Source organism: Salvelinus alpinus, chromosome 36 (assembly GCF_045679555.1).
Source record: "Salvelinus alpinus chromosome 36, SLU_Salpinus.1, whole genome shotgun sequence".
Classification (NCBI taxonomy): Eukaryota; Metazoa; Chordata; class Actinopteri; order Salmoniformes; family Salmonidae; genus Salvelinus; species Salvelinus alpinus.
Genome location: NC_092121.1, coordinates 563,485 through 583,651, shown reverse-complemented (window position 1 = coordinate 583,651; position 20,167 = coordinate 563,485). Strand labels below are relative to the sequence as shown.

At 42.5% G+C, this 20,167-nt stretch overlaps 1 protein-coding gene across 5 annotated transcripts in view; it reads right to left on the bottom strand.

Moving 5' to 3' along the window:
• The window catches only part of LOC139565449 (bromodomain-containing protein 4-like), a 47,373-nt gene that overhangs the window by 26,426 nt on the left and 780 nt on the right, over window positions 1-20,167 (bottom strand). For 2 of the 5 annotated variants that reach the window (XM_071385807.1, XM_071385808.1), the window contains exon 1: window positions 6,215-6,944. In XM_071385807.1, coding sequence (XP_071241908.1) covers window positions 6,215-6,318 — 104 coding nt within the window. In that variant the 5' untranslated portion in view covers window positions 6,319-6,944. Of the gene's footprint in view, window positions 1-6,214; window positions 6,945-14,387; window positions 14,572-19,698; window positions 19,822-20,020; window positions 20,159-20,167 lie in introns of those variants that run through there. The other 3 variants (XM_071385810.1, XM_071385811.1, XM_071385809.1) reach the window with 3 other exon arrangements.

The following is a 20,167-nucleotide window of genomic DNA, read 5'->3' as shown; positions in this document are numbered from 1 at the left end:
CTTAGGTCCTCCCTCCGGCCCTTCATAATTATAAAAAAAATAATAAAAAAAATAATAAAAAAGGCTTTGTCTGTATCTGTCAGTTTGTGTGTCAGGGTTGGGGTTCATTCCATTTAAATTCCTGTCAATTCAAGGACTATACTGAAACTCTAGTTCCAATTCTGGTTTACTTTCTGAATGGACTAGAACTGAAATTGACCCCAACCCTGTGTGTGTGAGAGAGATCAGAGGTGGGTTAGTGGTTAGCCATCGCTGGGGTTTTAGCAGGGCCTGTGTGTGTTGCTGTAATGGTTTATGCGGGTCCCTGGTAAGACACAGACTATCCCATTCCTTGGAAGTCTCTGGTCTCTGGAGTGTTTCAGGATGTGGGAGGTTGTGTGTGGTACGTTTGGCATCATCTGGCTGCTGGTGGAACCCAGTGTTCCCATGCCTCCTCTTGCCTCTCCCCTTCTTTTCCTTTCCCCTCCCAGGCTACTATGTCACAAGGCCAGTGTGTTGGACACAGAGTACAAAGACACAGCAAAGTGTAGCAATGTGCCCAACCATAAAGTATTGATCATGAGGGGTTTTAGTTTAAAACTCTGGCCAGTCACACACACCAGTGTATGGAACTCACTCGAACTAAACACATTCCTGATGAGTCACCTTTCTGAGAAGTTAGCAGTTAACCAAGCACATGATCACTGCCTAGGCCTCCCTGGAGGAAACACACCCACACACTGACTGACCTCTGTATGGGATGACAACAGGAGAGAGGAATGTTAACTTGTCTGCTACTTGCCTTCCCACTCAGGTCAAAGCAATGCCCAAAACAGTTAATTGAACGTTTCTTATAACAGAGTACAAACTTCCTGAATATAATGCTAGACATGTTACAGGACAGAGCTGCTCCTGATGACCAAATTAGCAGCCTGCATTCAGAGACAAAGATCCACATAACTCCCTAGTGGAAAGCAGATTGGGAACAGTGGTGGCTTTGGTACCATGCAACTTTAAAGGAGGGAGAAGCTGGGGCTCCTCTGGCAATACATTTGGGTGGTACAGACAGTGTGTGTTGTACAGTGTGTGCGCTCGACTGAGGTGGCAGTACAAAAGAGGTTGACAGGGACAGACAATAGGACCAAGCAGCAGTAGCAGCAGACATAAGGAAGGAACTGACAGGCCCTCCGCAAAGAACAGGGTCGTGTTCATTGGGGCACGCAACAGAAAACATTTTTAAATGTGTTTGTAATGAAAATTAGCATCTCCTCATTGGACATAATGGACAAATCCAGGACAGTTCCCTCCCTGTTTTAAACAGAAGAACACCACCCAGCTCTTAGACACAGGAGGAGGACAGATATTGGGGAGGTGTCTGTGGCAGGTACAGACTGACAGTTTAGGGACAGACGGGAGGGCTCCCTCTACAGGGACAGAGTGTAGCAATGTGTTCGTTAGGTAGCTTCTAGCTAGCCACAACACCAGGCTGATGCTCCAGCTGGGCCGGGATGCAGTGTTTTCTGGGACTAGGAATCTGCCGACGTATACCAGCACACACAAACAGCACCACCAGATGGTTCACAACAGCCAGGCAACAACGACCAGGGAATCCAGGGACACACACACAGTACAAAGTACACAATTTCTCCGCACTGTGTGCTATTGCTCCACTATTGGGTCTAGTTTAGTGTGATTACTTAAACCCTCAACTAACTGCTGACTGAACCTATTTGACCAGATAAACACAATTAGCTCAGGCAAAGAGGCCACACAAGTCCTGTTGGTTTTCACCAGGTTTTGCTGCAGTTTCCCATGTTTGAAGAAATGTTTATTTAGCTACCCTCCCTCCTTTTTTTTTTTTTTACACCTCAACTGCATCCCAAATGGCACCCTATTCCTTATGTATTGCACTACTTCTGACCAGTTCAAAAGTAGCGCACTATAGGGAATAGGGTGCCATTTGAGACGTGTTCCCTAATCAGGTCTACTTGGCTCCATTCTCACCTTCCTACTTCACATTAGTGACAGAAACACGTTTGGTTTCAATTGGCAAGAGGAACCTTTTCACACTGGTAGTCTATTATATGGATGGGGACCTTATCCAAGATCAGCACTGTCTCCTACTCTGATGCACTTTGTAAATATGACTCAGCAGATGCAGATTCCAACAAGAGTTGACTATAAATGCTGCCGCTGGCTGACTTCCTGCCTACCGGTGTGTGTGCGCGTCTTACCACACACCCCCACTGCTCTCGAACAGTTGACCTTTAACCTGGACATAGATCACCACAGACTGCCGAGGAATGTTGGGAGAGAGGGGAGGAGGTGGCTCTGGTTATCAGGGGCCTAGTCGTAGCCAGGAAATCAGGATCTGTCAGTGACTGTCACTTGAAAAGGGAAATCGTGTCCTAAATGGCACCCTATTCCCTATATAGTGCACTACTTTTTGACTAGCATCACAGGGAATAGGGTGCCATTTGGGACACATACACCTCATGTCAGGTTACAAAATAGATGTACTGTATCTACTAGGCGAATCTATTCCATCTAGAAAGTAAATAATCATTCACGTTTTCCTCCCGAGTTGCGCAGCGATCTAAGGCACTGAATCTCAGTGCTAGAGGCATCACTACAGACACCCTAGTTCAAATCCAGGCTGTACCACAACCGGCCGCGATTGGGAGTCCCATAGGGCTGCACACAATTGGCCCAGCGTCGTCCAGGTTTGGCCGGTGTAGGTCGTCATAGTAAATAAGAATTTGTTCTTAACTGATTTAAAATAAAACATTTAAAAGCACCTGGGGAGGGGAGGTAGCTGCAGCCAGTAGGAAAGTAGCCCAGAGGATCCCAATCTACACAACAGTGCAGTAAGAGACATGCAGCTACAAGTTGGTCCCAAATGGCTAAAAAAGTGGACTACTTGTGACTAAACTGCAAAACACATTTTTAGATAGTTTTTCCGTAAAAATTCCATGTGTAAATTCAAAACGCAGCGGTGCTGCTGCCAGCATTGGTTTGGGTCTCACGGTGCATCCGTTTCAGATGGTTAAGCATTGCACCTGTACTGCTATAACTTTACCTCAATTCCACCTCGCAAAGTTCGCATTTCCTTCTCATTTAACCGCACAGTATTGCCAAACAGGACTTCACTGCTGTCACTTGCCTTCCTCTGCCATTTTTCCAGCTTAAACAGTGATGACAGTGGTGGAGAGTAGACTCCAAAAATAATTGATTCCACGACTCCTTGCACGTCAACTCCCAGTGTCAACCACCATTTCTGCCTCTTAACATTCAATCGACTCCTAAGATTCTTTACTTTTGGAACGGAGGAGACTGATTAGTTGCCGTATTTCAGAGAACACTCGCATCTTTCATAGCAAGCTAGCGAGGGACGGAGAGAGGGGAGGGGCACAGTATAGACAGGTCAGCTACCAGGCAGACAGTCAGAACCGTGCGCTAGACCCAGCAGTCGGCAATCAAAAGTACTCTTCATTCTGGAATTTCATATTTGGACACAAACTGTAGTGAACGTTAGTCATGCCACAAAATCTGAATTTTATCATTCCGAAACATTGGATAAATAAACTATTGGTTTGATGATGTTGCGGGAAATACACAGCCTATAGACTAATGGGTCTAGCCTACTTCATTTTAACTCTTTCCGTCAGTCCAAGACGTTGAATCTACAGTATGTTGTGCGTCAGACAGTGGAGTGAACCGTCACATCTTCACCCAGTGGGGTTCCGCAATGGGCACAGCATGCTTTCGGTCAGCCTGGCCAGGATTTAGGCTATGTCTTTGTCCCAAATAACACCCCATTCCCCACATCAGGGATCGTCAACTAGATTCAGCCGGGGGACCATTTTTTTATTGAGCGGATGCTTGAGGGGCCAGAACATAATCACAAACAATTAGTATACTGCAAATTGACCACAAGAAGCCCAAACATATATAATATTTGACTAAAACAATTATTTCAAACCTTGTTATTGCTAAATTAAAATCAATTGGAGGTGATTTCCTGGTGTTTTTATTTCCAACAATGAAAATGCAACAAAAATATTTGGAAACTTGGGGGGCCAAATAAAGCCACTCGCAGGCCACCAGTTGGGGAATCCTGCCTTACATATGGAACTACTGTGGACCAGGGACGCAAACTACCTCACCTCTCACTTCAGCTGAGCACTGCTCTCACCTACGTGCATGCAGGCTCATGCACACACCTGGCATGCCATTCATGGAACACAAACCCACTTTTTTGAGGGGGCCCAACTGAGTCAGAAGCATGCGTCATGTCTGACTGTTCAAAGTCCTTCTCTCTACTGGCTGTGTGTGCTGTGGGGCTCTGTAGAGGCAAGCAGGCTTCCTCTGAGTGACAACACCACACACACGCACGCACACACTAGGGTTGGGCAATATTTGGGGAGACCTATTCCATGATATGCTACTCCAAATATTGCAGATATGATATTATCATTATTATCATCAGCATTGTTGATGACAAAATATTTCCACTGTGCTTATTTATGATAGTATAGTCGCCTTCTCGGGAAGAACATACACATATGACAAAAATAAATAAAGGCTTTATTCATATTGAACATATGTTCTGATAAAACTGCACAGTTTTGATTTGTCAAGTTCAAATATCACCAATACTCAATATTATCATATAGTCTATCAGCCAACCCTAACACACAGACACACACTGCTGCTGGTGACAAGCCTACATTAACCAGGTTGGTTGTGTTTGGTCGAAGTCACAGAACACTGTGGTGAAACACTCCCAGTGACAATCTCCATCTCGGACTGAGCATCTAGGTGCACCAAACACACAGGGTGGTGCTCAACAGGAGTGAAACGTTTCAATACACAAAATAATCTGTTTATAGTGGACAAAAAGCCAGGACGAAGGGGTGAGGAGAACACACACCAAGACTGGAGAGGAGAGAGTGATAACACTCACGTACGAGTCACTGAGTCACTTTGTAAACAAAACACAGAGAACTGGAGATAACGAACCCCCTTGCTCTCTTTCTCCCTTCCTTCCTCACAGGCTGAACTCACAGGGCCAATTCATTCACCAAAGCATTTCCAGGAATCAGGATACATTACCCCCCAAAAAATAGCCCTGCTGCCACAAATACAACCCACTCTCTCTGTAACCCACCCTTCCCCCCCACACCTATCGCCCTTCAGGAGAGTTACTGGCAGAATGGTGGCTAACAATGCAATCCTCTGAACCAATGATTTCCACAGTCTTTCAACTAATAGGCTACTTCAGAGAAAATGACACATTAATAGGTCATATTTGATGTCCACAAACAAAGACCTCTCTCTGTAAACTGGAGCTTTCCATTTCAGTTCCACGTTTTAGATTAGGTGGCCTTAATACAGTACAAATGTAAGCTGTAGGCTTAGTTTATGTACACTGAATAAAATTTAAAAACGCAACATGTGAAGTGTTGGTCCCATGTTTCATGAGCTGAAATTAAAGATCCTAGAAATGTTGCATATGCACAAAAAGCGTATTTCTCTCAAATTTTGTGCACAAATTTGCTTACATCCCTGTTAGCATTTTTACTTTGTCAAGATACGATAATCTATCCACCTGACAGGGGTGGCATATCAAGAAGCTGATTAAACAGCATGATCATTACACAGGTGCACCTTGTGGTGGGGACAATAAAAGGCAACTAAAAGGTCACAACACAATGCCACAAATGTCAAATGTTGACATTTGTGAGCGTGCAATTGGCATGCTGACTGCAGGAATGTCCACCAGAGCTGTTGCCAGATAAATTTATGTTCATTTCTCTTATGGTAGAGAATTTGTTAGCACGTCCAACCGGCCTCACAACCGCAGACCACTTGTACGGCGTCGGGTTGGCAACCGGTTTGCTGATGTCAACGTTGTGAACAGAGTGCCCCATGGTAGCAGTGGGGTTAAAAGCAGGTATAAGCTAAGGACAAAAAACACAATTGCATGTTGTCGATGGCAATTTTAATGCACAGAAATACCGTGAATGAGATCCTGAGACCCATTTTTTTTTTTAAAGGTATCTATGACCAGCAGATGCATGTGTGTTCCCAGTTACGTGAAATCCATAAGTTTAGGGCCTAATGATTTTATTTAAATTGACTGATTTCCTCCTATCAACTGTAACTCAGTAAAATCTTGAATGGGAAACATGAAGGAATATTATTTTTTAAATCTCTATCGGCCAAACGTTACCTTTTCACAGAGACAGAAGAATAATGTGAAATTTTTTCCAAGAGGGCATCCAGAGTCTGAAAATCCAGCAGATCGTTAGATTTAGCATGCATCTTGTAATCCATCTAGAAGCTTCCCTCAACACAAAGCAAAAAAAGAAAACAGGAGAAGTTTGGCTCCCTTTCTCACAAATACAGGAAGAGAGAAATCGGTTCTTTTCAAGGTTCCAATATAAATCCGTTTCACAAAATCCATTAACAATAATCCACACCCGAATAATCCAAAGATCCAGGTTTAAGTGAGGGGTATTCCTTGAAAAAAACAACACAAAAAAAACAAAACAGAAAAGGGCCAGGGAGCGGGGTAAGATTGAGCCTGTTGAGGCCTGGCTGGAGCCGGCTGGCTGAGTTAGCTGTGTGTGCCGGTCTCCTTCGCTCAACCCCCTCCCCCTCTCAGCAGCAATACAACGGCCCAGTAGCCACAGGCTCCTCGCCCCATTGTGTGTCCACCCCGGGCCTCCCCCCTCACAAGCAGTAAGAGTGAGAAAGGAAGGAGAGAGCTCCGGTAAAAAAAAAATATCCAGGAGGAGAGTTTGCTTCTTTCCTTTCTCTCGTAGCTCTTCTCTCTCTCAAACACACACACACACAGCAAGCGGCGTGCGGTGGTTATTCAACGCTGAAAATGGCTTGGCTGTTTCGCTTCCTCATTGAGCGCTAGTCTCAGCCCACAGCTTGTTACCCCTCCCTCTCCCTCCACCCCTCCCTTTTCTTTTCCCCATCAATAGCTTGAGGTCCCTCCCTCTCTCTCTCCCTCCACACCTTTGGCACACCACCCTTCTTCCCTCCCTCCTTCCATAACACCCTGCCCCTCCCCCACGTGCTGTTCTCCTTTCGGGCTGATCTTGTGAATCAAAGCCTGCTTACCCCCACCAAACCAAGGGCTACCTTATCTAGTGCTCTCGCTACTTCTCCCTACATCCCTCCCTCACCGCCACACTGCTGCTGCACGCGTACACACACTCACGCAGCACGTCTAGACTAGGCCAAAACAAAAGCATCCACGCCGGCCAGGCTTTTGTCAATGCAGAGAGAGAAAGAAGAGAAAATACGAGAGAGAGATATGTAAGACTGCTATAAGAGGGGGAGGATCGAGCTATCCATTCCTCCTTCACAAGGCCAGTGGGCCGCCACTGCTAAATTGTAAATAACACATTTTGGGATGGTAAACATTTTCAGAGTAAACTTAAGCGAGATAAAGTATGTAGAAAATAATGGAGCTATACATTATTTAAATAAGGTAACCTTTGAAAACGAACAATCACCAAAATAAAAACAAGACAGTCAGGGAGAATCTAAAACTCTCAAAACGACATGGGGCCTCCATTGAATTTGTTATGTTTGAGTCATCCGGATAGCATAAGAACACAGTGTAAACCATGGCAAAATGTGTAGAATTGCATCAAATTAAATTAACTTTAAAACAACCAACATTTCGTCTCCGCGGCCAATAGGAAGGCCTATAAAAACATTGGTCAGAGACGGCACCGTTGGCTGAAATAAATCCTGCTTGAAACAGTGGATATTCATCTCCCACAAACTAATATCAACTCAGACACGGGGGAGACATTTGGCACGAGACAGGCTGTTCAAACATACAGCCCAACAATATACTGTGGAATAATGGAATTCCCACACAAGTTAACAGAAAGGCATCCCTTGCTTTACGAGCGTAATAAAACACTTGTAAGCAAGTAGTCATTTCATTCAAGGCTGTGTGTGTTTGAGGGAGAGAGTGTGACACACACAGCTACAGCGTTCCCCAGAAGACAGTTAATCCCCCCTGTAAATCAGCCAGCCATCTGTCTCCAGAAACAGTGATTCACCTCATCATGACCCATTAAAATGACACCAATCAAGTGTGTGGAGCGTACCTCGTACCTACTGTCTACCAAATAACATGATGATGACAAGAGACCACTTCACATACAACTGGAGAGAGAGAGCAAGAGAGAAAATTGAGGGCATGACAGAAAGAGTGACAGAGCAGAAGTAAAGGGAGAGATCACCCATGTCCAGAGAGATAGATTGCAGGAGAGAGAGAGAATGAAGCCTGCTGTGCTGTAATTAAGACCGGGGTGTCTGAGGGTACAATAGTACCCGGGTTTCAGTTATGAAAATGTGGCACCAGACACTTGACAGCAGGATTTTAATTTACAGGACATTTGAGAAATTTACCGGACCCATATGCATTTGGATGCGTGTCCTTTCCTTTCACCTTGAAGATGTTAGAATAACTGACCACATTTACTTTTCCTCAGCCAACAAGACTTGAAAGGAACAGAAAAATCACTAGCCTATGCATAGGCAAAGCCTGAGTTGTTTGGTGAAGCAAATGTTCCCTATAAAAATGCACCTTTATAATAAAGCATTCCACGAATCATCGCATTTGCAGACTGATGTAATATAGCCTACTAGTCGTAATGTGATGAGTAATGTGATTAGATAGCCTAAATTATGACTAATATAACACAATCACTGTTCGCAAAAAAGACCGTTCAATGCATGGCTGAGCGAGGATAGTGTGGAGGCCTGGGCTATATCAGAAACGTCTCATCTTTCTTTGCACCGAAAAAACACATTTCATGCAATTCTACTAAACTTTGTGACTGGAAACATTAGCAGAATCTTTCGAATATGACAAATTACAGGGTAGCCTACGGTGCTGACACTGACCAACAGATCAGTAAAAACGACGTTGTCCATACAATAGGCCTACGAGAAAGGGAGACAAATAGAATGACATCCATCTAAACTAGAGGAAATTATTGTCCAAAAACAAACAGTGGCACTGGCCCAACAATGAGAGTGAAGATGCGCAGTGCGCATGGCCGATGCACTCCGCTGGCCTACTGTTGTTCGCTCAATTAAGTTTTTTGATATGTCGTTTTTTTTGTTTCGTGTATTTTCTTTGTCTTCTCTTTATGTTAGGTAGAATGTATTCCAAACTATGTTATCCCGCGATTTAATTTGGAAATATTGCGATATGCCTGGCTGGGCCTATACTTTTCACTGACAGGCGCAACTCAATAATATACTTGCTATTGCAGCACGTGCTGCACCAATTGCATGCGCTGCCTTTCCTTCCGATTGTAAGCAATGTGACTGTAGGCAAAACATGTATTTATTTTGAAGGCTAGGGGAAGCTAATGATCCTCTGTGGCCAAATCATGTTTTATTAGCCTATTTTGAATAATTGTATTTATTTTGGTATAGACAAGAGTAGGCTAATAAGGCAATATAATTTAGGCAATTTAATTCAATTTACTTAGGGAAAGCTTAGCTTCCCCTAGCCTTATGGATGCGCCGCCTATGAGCCTATGTCAACCTACTATCCACCATAGTAGAAAAATTGACATTCTATCGGTCAGCTTGTCGAGAAAGAAATAGCCTAAACAGACTCTGGGACGATAGATCCCAAATTCATACAATCAGTAGGTCTAAGCTTCATAAAAATTAAAAAGCAATTCATATTTTTTTCTTCTTCCTGACAAGTGGCCTGTGCCAATTTTATTTATCGTCTTATCCATTATTTTTAAATGGACAAAAGCCGGCTATTACCAGCTAAGGAAAACCCTGAGTAGTAGACTGAGCTCAACCAACTGAACGACACCCCTGGGTCACATTTACCTCATGGCTCTGAGGCACAGATCAAGGCTCTGTTCAGGGGGGTGCAACGTCACAGAACAAATGTTTAGGTAGAAATGTATTGTGTGGAACAGATATCGTTGTCTGTCAGACCATTTGTTCATTGTTCAATTGACCTAAGTCACATGATTAATGTGTGTTATGCAAGAGCAAGCGAGACCGAGAGAAAGAGAGGGAGAGAGGGAAAGAGAGCGAGAAGCAAAGAAAGAGATGGAAAGCGAGATAGAGAGGAAGGGAGAGAAAGAGAGCACGGTTACATGCACACAATAATACGATTGTGGAGAATCAAATTCATATATTAGTTCAATTAAAACATGTACATACTTTGCAAGAAGAACAATCTCTCTAATAATCCTGTTTATATGACATCTGAAATCAGGCTACCTGATGGGACTTGTGATCAATGCAGAAAATCGGCAACCCAATTGTTGTTTTACCACAGTTAGTGACCATGTTATTTTTGCAAATACTATTTGATTCTGAGTTTGGACATATAAAGCTTTCGCTACCGGTGATGGCACATGCGCAGATCAATCACCCCCACCGCACTAAAAACACACACTTTAAAAGGGGCAGTGCAGTTTAAAAAAATGGTTGTTTCTTGTTTTTTTATTTATATTTCTACACCGAGGTTGAAATAACAGTCTGAAATTGTGAAAATGATGATATGCCCTTTTTGTGTAAGATGTTTGGAGAAAAAAAAGCCTGGAATTTCAGCCTGCTCGTGTGGGATGGAACTTTTGTTCCACATCATTATATCACAATGTGATCTGATTATAATAGACCAATGACTGTTCATCTGAGTAAGGGGATGGGCTCTAGACCATCCTATCAGCCAATCAGGGCTGTGTATATAAATATCTTCATATTTGTTTCTAACACCTACACAATTAGACTGCGCATTTCAAGGGTCAAAGGAAAATCGGGTAGCGCTGGGCGATACATCAAATGAATTAGATGAATTCAAATGTATGTTTAGCGTGATATTCCAAATGCCTGTATCGCAAGAATCAAGCTAGGGATGTCTTTTTGGTCACATCTCCACCTGTGCCATGTGCTCCTTCCCATTTATACACACAAACACACAAAATCTGAAATAAGCATAAAGCACAATTATATAAGGAATTGGCAACTGGTTCTCAATCTGAGAAATAAGGTAGGCCACTTGATTTCAACATCTGAACAAAGTGGACGGGCTAGTATGCTGTTCAAACAGTTGAGGACGGACAGAATGGTGTGTTCATAACAATTCAACTGTTCTACCTTGTCAGTTAGCAAATAGATCCAAGTTGGCTAAACTTGAAATAAAAAGATTAGCTGGCTTGTGCTTGAGAGATTGATTATGAGACCTGTGTTAATGTTCTATAATGCCTGCAGTGCTACAACAAGTTAGCCATTATTAGTGAATGTGCATTATGCATGGTTCTGCTTAACTTTATAACAAAAAGGGCATTTTCATTAACAGACTTGAAAGCCAGATCAGTGATTATTGCAACAAAAAAAAGCAGGTTAAACTTTTTATGAAATTATTATGGTTGCGGATGGCTTAGATTTAGCCTTGGCTGCACAAAGTGGTAGACAAACACACGCACACACAGACAGGGGCATTCCTGTGCTTTTGCCACTTCAGCAAGTTGAAGGAAAATATGTATCACTTACGCATTTTGTTCATGTCTTATAACAATCTTTGGCAAATTAATGGATTTTCTAATCAATTCAATACATTTAGTTGATTTTCCCACTAAGTTCATACAGTATTGCTGAGCACTGATTTCTATACTGTTGTCTAGCCTTGACCAGTGACAGATATGTCAGATCTGATTTCACACATACAGCCAGTGTATGTATTGGGTGTCTCAAATGGCACCCTATATTTCCTATATAGTGTACTACATTGACCAGGACCCATAGAGTTCTGGTCAAAAGTAGTGCACTACACAGGGATTATGGTAACATAGGGCTCTGGACAAAAGTATACACTGGTCCAAAGTAACGCACTTTAGAGATTAGGGTGCCATTTCAAACGCCCCCTAGGACCCCTTCTGTATTACAGACACTGTCTTCCTAGCAGCACGCCCTCACCCCCTCCTCCCAGACTGTCCACGTGCCATAAGCACCCCTACACAGGGACAATACAGCAGCTGCCAGAGTGACAAAGCGCCAACTTTACAGATTCATAGAGGCTGGGGCTACTTCCCGAACGGCACAATATTGCTTTCGGACCTGGGCAAAAGTAGTGCCTTCGGAAAGTATTCAGACTCCTTGACTTTTCCCATATTTTGTTAAGTTACAGCCTTATTCTTTTTTTTTTTTTTTTTATATAAATAAAAAATACCCAGCAATCTACAAACAATACCCCATATTGACAAAGCAAAAACAGGGTAAGAATTTTTTGCAAAAATATAAAAATATCATATAGATTTCTATTTTTTACAAGTTTAAGCTTATTAACCCCCTAGAGTCTAAGACTTGAATTTGGCCGTACTGCTATTTGCCCATATAAACGCATTGAATACCCGATTCATACATGGAAAAACAGACAGTGAAAAAATAAATAAAAAGGGAAGTTTGGTTTTAAGTGTCTGTCCTATATCTGAGTGAGAAGATCAAAAATAATTTATTATTACCCATATTTAATCCCTGTATTCAACTACTTATTTTTTTCAAATGGAACTGTGTAGAGCATGTACATGTTTGTGGGAGTCTCCTATTTCCATAGAGGGGTCATAATAGTGTGTAGCCAAAAATATTTGGTCGCGACAGACAGAAGTTGGCAGATCGGTGGTACCGACTTCAGACAAGTCGAGTGACGCTTGTGGGGGTCGTAGAGCAAAACAGACCACAATCGTGTTCATGAGTCATCTTTCCATAAAGGGGACATATTTTTAGGCCAAACCGTTCAGACACCACAGACATTTTTTGGGAGAAGACCGATTTTCGGGATGTCTCCTAGTCTGACAAACACTGCTGTAGCTCTGCTACCTTCCACCGCAGCCGCAGAATGTCGACGGAATGAGACAAAAGAAACGGATCTCTCCTGCTTAAAACAGACTGATTTTGAAGGGGATTTTTTGTTACACTAATTAGACATTGACTCTAGGGGTTAAGAAATGATTAAATGCGAGCCGGGAAAAACCTTGCAGGAGGAGTTGAAAACCAAAAGGGCCAACAACCTATCCTCCCACTAGGCCCATCATAAAAGCTTTAAGACAAGTTAAAGTTATGAACCGTAGCTTATTTCCAAAGTATTCAAACCTACGGTGTTAAAGTCCCTGCGGCTTTCAAAAATAACAAGAATTAAATTCCATAGCCTAAGCATAGGCTACTTACTTTCAATCACAGCTTTATGAGACAGACCAGCCAATATACCTTTTGACTGTTTTATGTGGCAAATAAAGCAATTATTATCCAGTTCTGCAGACGGTAGGCCGCTTCTATTCAACCCATGATGTCGGCCTATTGCTCAGACGGTCACTGCTCAATCATGTGCACGCCACACAAACAGACACACAGGACTAATGTTGACATCGCCCTACCTTACTGAGCACTTACTGCAACATTCAGTCATGGATGGGAGAGGGGAGGAGGGGGCTGTATGGGTCTGGCTTCCTGCATTACTAGGGAGGATGGGATGTTAGGTAGAATGAATGCATGACTTTAAATAATTTTTTTAAAGTCATGCAAGAAGAATTAAACACCGTCGCACGCACGCACGCACGCACGCACGCACGCACGCACGCACGCACGCACGCACACGCACACACACACACACACACACACACACACACACACACACAGAGATGAGTAGGCCAGGAGGAGGAAGTGCCTTCAGACTTCAGAGGCCATTAATCATGTGGGCAACAGAGCAGCCAAAACCAACAGGGACCCCGGTCGAGGAGAGAGAAGGGACAGCCAGCCAAGCTGCTGGCTCTGGGTGTGTGTGTTTTTACATGCAATTAAGGGCATGGGCGAGATGTAAGGGCACCTCTTTTGGTCATGTGTAAGGGCATGGGCGAGGGGTATAAGGCAGGTGATGGATAGGGGATGCAGAAATAGAATAGTACACTGTGGGACAAAACCAGGAAAACAAAGCCCTTTCAAATCCTTGTGCCAGGCACTCATCTCATAATACAAGAACATTTTGAAACTCAAAACAGAACAAAACAAAACACTGGAACGCACACACACCTGTCTCAGGGTCACATTAGCAGACATACACAGGCTGCCATGTTATTAGATGGATATATGTCACTGAAACTCCCCACTGCAGAGCTAGGTCTTGTTCAGTGGGTCACTAACTACAATCAGTGGTTTTATTGGACAAATGCAGGTATTAGCCTAGTGCCTCCCTGTTTCACTTCAATTAGAAACGCTTTCTCCCTGCTGAACACGATCCAGTACACATTACACACATGGCCAGGGAAGCTATACTCTTCCCTCAGTCAGGGTTCCAGAGGAAAATATACTAGTACGCTAGATGATAAACTTACATGTGTATCTCTGCGTGTAGGTCCTTATTCGAGAGTGCATTTCCTCTCCGGCCTCATTCAGCAAAGAGGTGCCGTGTGGCCCAGCCCGTCACCTGATCCAGAGAAGAGTCCCCTTAGCGACGCTGGCCCAAGCCCAGCTAATAGATCACAGAGCACACTGCTGATGAGGAAAAGGGGAGCACACCTGGGAAGAGGACAGAGAAGACAGTCCATGAGAACACCAGCGAGAGAGAGGGAAGCAAACTCTCAAACATGACACACGCACAAACACTAGGGTCTAGACAATCTGGGTCGCATTCAGGAAGGTGCAACGTACATGGCAGATAGAAATGTCACCAGTAGAGCTGACATGATTCACACACTACAGGTAAGAGGCATGTGTGTTACTCACTAAATAATATTTACGCCTACATCTGATTCTCAACGACCCTAAACGTTGTTTCATGCTGAACACAGCCCAGTGCTACATTCTCTGGTCCTGGCTTGGCACACATGATGCAATCAGACTGCTGTTTTTAGGAAAGGTGTGCAAGGGGGAGTCATGCAATCTCCATAGACAAACATTGGCAGTAAAATGGCCTTACTGAAGAGCTCAGTAACTTTCAACGTGGCACAAGTCAGTTCATCAAATTTCTGCCCTGCTAGAGCTGCTGTAAGTGCTGTTATTGTGAAGTGGAAACGTCTAGGAGTAACAACGGCTCAGCCACGAAATGGTAGACCACACAAGCTCACAGAACAGTACTGCCGAGTGCTAAAAAACAACGTCAGCACAAGAACTGTTCGTCGGGAGCTTCATGCTCGCCATCATCAGACTCTGGAGCAGTGGAAATGCGTTCTCTGGAGTGATGAGAACGCTACCTGTCCAAATGCATAGTGCCAACTGTAAAATTTGGCAGAGGAGGATTAATGTCTGGAGCTGTTTTTCATGTTTCGGGCTAGGCCCTTTAGTTCCAGTGAAGGGAAATCTTAACGTTACAGAATACAATGACATTCTAGACGATTCTTTGCTTCCAACTTTGTGGAAGGCTCTTTCCTGTTTCAGCATGACAATGCCCCCAAGCACAAAGCGAAGTCCAAACAGAAATGGTTTGTCGAGATTGGTGTGGAAGAACTTGACTGGCATCCACATAGCCCTGACCTCAACCCCATCGAAGACCTTTGAGATGAATTGGAACACCAACTGCGAGCCAGACCTAATCGCCCAACCTCACTAATGCTTGTGGCTGAATGGAAGCAAGTCCCCGCAGCAATGTAGCAACATCTAGAGGAAAGCCTTCCCGGAAGAGTGGAAGCTGTTATAGCAGCAAAGGGGTGGACTAACTCCATATAAATGCGCATGATTTTGGAATGAGATGTTCGACAAGCAGGTGTCCATCATGTTATGGTAAAACTATACTAGTCATACACTACATGACCAAAAGTATGCTGGACACAGCTCTACTGAAAGGCTTTTATGGAATGGCATACAAGGGAGGCATGATGAGTCAACAGTCTAGATGCAGTCAATGTTCCAGGAGCTGCTTTCAGACAACTTCATCAGGGAGACGGATAGAAAATCCATACGAGCTGTTTAATATTAGACGACTAGTATAGTTTTACCATAACATGATGGTAATAATCAAGACTGTAAATCATTATTGATTAATGAATCATGATTAAACGGGAAGAGGTTGAAATTAAGTGCTTTTGTCTATGGATTTTATTGTTCGCTCCCCTCCATTCAGAGGTTATACCCACAACTAGGCCAAGGATGGAGTTACCATGGTTACTCAACCACAGAGAGTACCCGCAGATTTTCTCAAGGAGGGAAAGAAAGTAAGAGAGGGCAATTCCACAGTAACATAATGATACTGGACTATTTTTAATATGTTCACAGAACATTTTACTAAAACTAATTTACTTGAACAGTGCAGATGCAATGTTTGGTAACATAATTATGTTTTTTGCTATTTGTGCTGGCATTCTGTGACCAAAATTTGCATCTGTACTGTTCAAGTAAACATGTTGTTACATTTTCTGTAGAAATTGTTGTGTTTCTTGTGCATAGAGTTGTATGGTTTGTTGAACTTTGCAATCATTGCTTTTTTGTTTGGCATGCATTTTAAGAGACAAATCTGAGTCTCAGCATAATTTTGTCACTGTGGAATTGCCCTATAGCTACATGGCCTCAATGACAATCTGAACAGCATATAGACAGATGTAGCCAAGAAATTATCCATGCCCCACCTTAAGCCTCAAAATCAATATCCTCACTAGGGATGGACGCAATTCAAGAGTTGTATTCGATTACCATTAAATGGTGTGAACGTTTAAATGTTCAAACTTTTAAAACTAAATTGGGATCCTTAACAGTAAGAAAAATCCCTAAGTGAAAACGTTGATGCAGAAAGTAAACAGCCTAGTGTAGTGTTTAAATTTCCACAACAACTAAGAGTGTTGAAGCGCGAGGTTCAACTTCCCCGCTCTTTGGTTGTCCTGGCTACCAAACCTGTGCATATACTGTGTTTGAGCTAAGTGTTGCATCTCGCTCATCTCAATAACCTAGCCAATTCATTGATGCTAGGGCCTGCTTTATTGAAGGTTCGAGACATTGCAAGCCAAGAAATTATGATACACACCATTCCATTGCGAGATACAGTTTTTGATTGCCGATAGACAGGCCTAGTGCATGGTTCTGACTCTCTACCTGGTGGTCAACCTGCTTATACTGTGCCCCTCTCCCGGTCCCTCTCTAGCTAGCTATGAAAGATGCGAGTGTTTGTGTTCTCGGACGTAGGGCAACTAATCACTCCTCCGGTCCAAAAATACTAAATCGTAGGAGTCGATTCACCAATTATTTTGGAGTCAACTATCCACCATTAAGTCATCATTGTTAAAAACTTCTTATGGCTGAAGGGGCAGTATTGAGTAGATTGGATGAAAGGTGCCCATATCAAACAGCCTGCTCCTCAGTCATAGTTGCTAATATTTGCATATTATTATTAGTATTGGATAGAAAACACTCTAAAGTTTCTAAAACTGTTTGAAATTAACAGAACTCATATTGGCAGGCAAAATCCTGAGTTGAAATCAAAACAGGAAGTCAGAAATCTGAGCTTGTATGTATTCACCAGAGTCCCTAATGAAATCCCCTTGAGATATGAATGATTGTGCACTGCCTAGGGGTTCCACTAGATGTCAACCATCAATAGAAATTATAATGAGACTTCTATGATGTTGTGGGAGAGAATGATAGCAGAATCAGTCAGGTGTCCATCAAGCAGCCATTTTCTGATCATGCTTTTCCCTCATGGTAGTCACTTGTGTTCCATTGCTCACGAAGACAAGAAAGAATACTCCGGTTGGAACTTTATTGAAGCTATATGTTAAAAACATCCTAATGATTGATTCTGTACTTAGTTTGAAATGTTTTATCGACCGGTAATATCACTTTTTGAAGTTTTTGTCCGATATAACGCTGACCAGAATTAGCGTTTGGATATGTAAACCAGACGCGCTAACAAAAGAAGGTATTTGGACATAAATAACGGATTTTTTCAAACAAAACAAACATTTATTGTGGACCTGGGATTCCTGGTGTGCTTTCTGATGTAGATCATCAAAGGTAAGGGAATATTTATCATATATTTTCTTGTTTATGTTGACGCCATCTTTGCGGCTGTGGTGTTTTCCTTTTGAGCGCTGTCTCAGATTATAGCGTGGGTTTCTTTTTCCGTAAAGTTTTTTTGTAATCTGACACAGCGGTTGCATTAAGGAGAGGTATATCTATAATTCCATGTGTATAACTTGTATTATCATCTATATTTATGAGTATTTCTGTTGAAACGATGTGGCTATGCAAAGTCACTTGATGTTTTTGCCACTAGTGAATCTAGTCGCCTCAAAGTAAACTCAGATTTTTTTTATATAAATATGAATTTAATCAAACAAAACATGCATGTATTGTGTAACATGAAGTCCTATGAGTGTCATCTGATGAAAATAATCGAAGGTTAGTGATTAATTTTATCTCTATTCTGGTTTTTGTGAAGCTATCTTTAGCTGGGAAAAATGTCTGATTATTTTGGGTTTTGTGGTGACCTAACATAATCATTTGTAGTGCTTTCGCTGAAAAGCCTATTTGAAATCGGACACTTTGGTGGGATTAACAACAAGATTACCTTTAAAATGATATAAGACACATGAATGTCTGAGGAATTTTAATTATGAGATTTCTGTTTTTTGAATTTGGCGCCCTGCACTTCGACTGGCTGTTGTCATATCGGTCCCGTTAACGGGACTGCAGCCATAAGAAGTTTTAACAGTTGGAAAATGGCAGCGAAAGGCAAGCGACAGCAGCAAAGTCCTGTATGGCAAGAAGTTAAATGAGAAAGAAATACAGTAATGGCAGTACAGGTGCAATGCTTAATTATTTGAAAGGGATGCACCGTGGGACCCAAACCGTTGCCAGCAGCAAAGCTGCATTGTGAATTCACGTGGAACTTTATACATTTTATCGTTTTAGTGCTAACCTACTAAAAAAATAGCAGTAAAAATAAAAATAAAAATGTTTAAAAAATAGCAGTAAAAAATCACATCCCAAATTAATATAGCCCTAACTTTCTCGCTCTACTAATATTGTGAATATTTAACATGCATTTTTCTGGAAATCTTTTGTTACATCCTGCTTTCGTTGCTAGGCTGGACAGTGGAGTCGTCACACATTTGACTTGATCAAAGGGTTTAGCCAAATTCTCCTGTTCTTCCTCTTACCTCAACACCCCTCCTGTCTTTCAACCCCCCTTGTGTTTACAGCACATTTTATTGGATGCTCCCTAATTATTTCCACTACCTTTTGACACAAATCCAGATGCATGTGGTACCAGTGTAGATAGATACGGATGGACATATAAACACACTAACCTAAAAACTTCATAAATGCAATTCAACTTTACCAATAACGTTAATGGTAAATGCAATTGACTTTCAGAAAAGCAATGCAACAGAGAAAAAGAGGTGACAGCTCCGAGGGGTCCTGGTACATAGAGTAGGCAAAATACCATTAAGTGAAGTGTGTGTACTTAAGGATACAAATACAAGGCCTGGGCAACATCAATAGGTGAAATGCTTGTTCTGACCCTAATCAGAGGATACTAACGGTATGCCAAAGTCGAGAGTAATCAGTCAAAACGAAAGTACAGCGTCGACAGTAGCAGCGAAATTGTCACGGAAAACAAGGCTACGATACTGTACTTGAAATACACCAACAATGTTCACTCTATGGATGAGATTTCAGACAAACAAAATATGACAATTCAGCTTGTTGCCTTACATCTGTTCTATAAACCGCCAACGTTTTTCCACTTCTCTTCAGACCTCCCGGGACAACACAAAATGGCGACTGCAAGCAAGCAGCTTCAAGTCCCTATTCAAAATCCCAAACGCCTTTTCAAATGTTTTGTTACTATATTACTTTAGTGGCAACTGCATAAGTGCAGATGTCACGGTTTCGCCAAATCGAGCAAGAGAACACGCTTAAAACGAAGTCTCGTTAGGTATACAAAGAGTCCAGTCGGAAGCAGCTAACGTTAGCTAGCAAGCTAACGTAACATTACAGTGGTGGATCCTTGGCGTAGTTACGAAATATTACCTACTTCAAATCCAGTTGGGGGAACGAAAATGGCGTTGTATGAACAGTCACTTGTCATTGTCAAATTGTCTGCCCAGATATGTGAGAAGTAAACACGTTCATCCTCGTTAAATTTGGAAAGTGACCATTTGTTAAAAATCCAGCTAGTTAG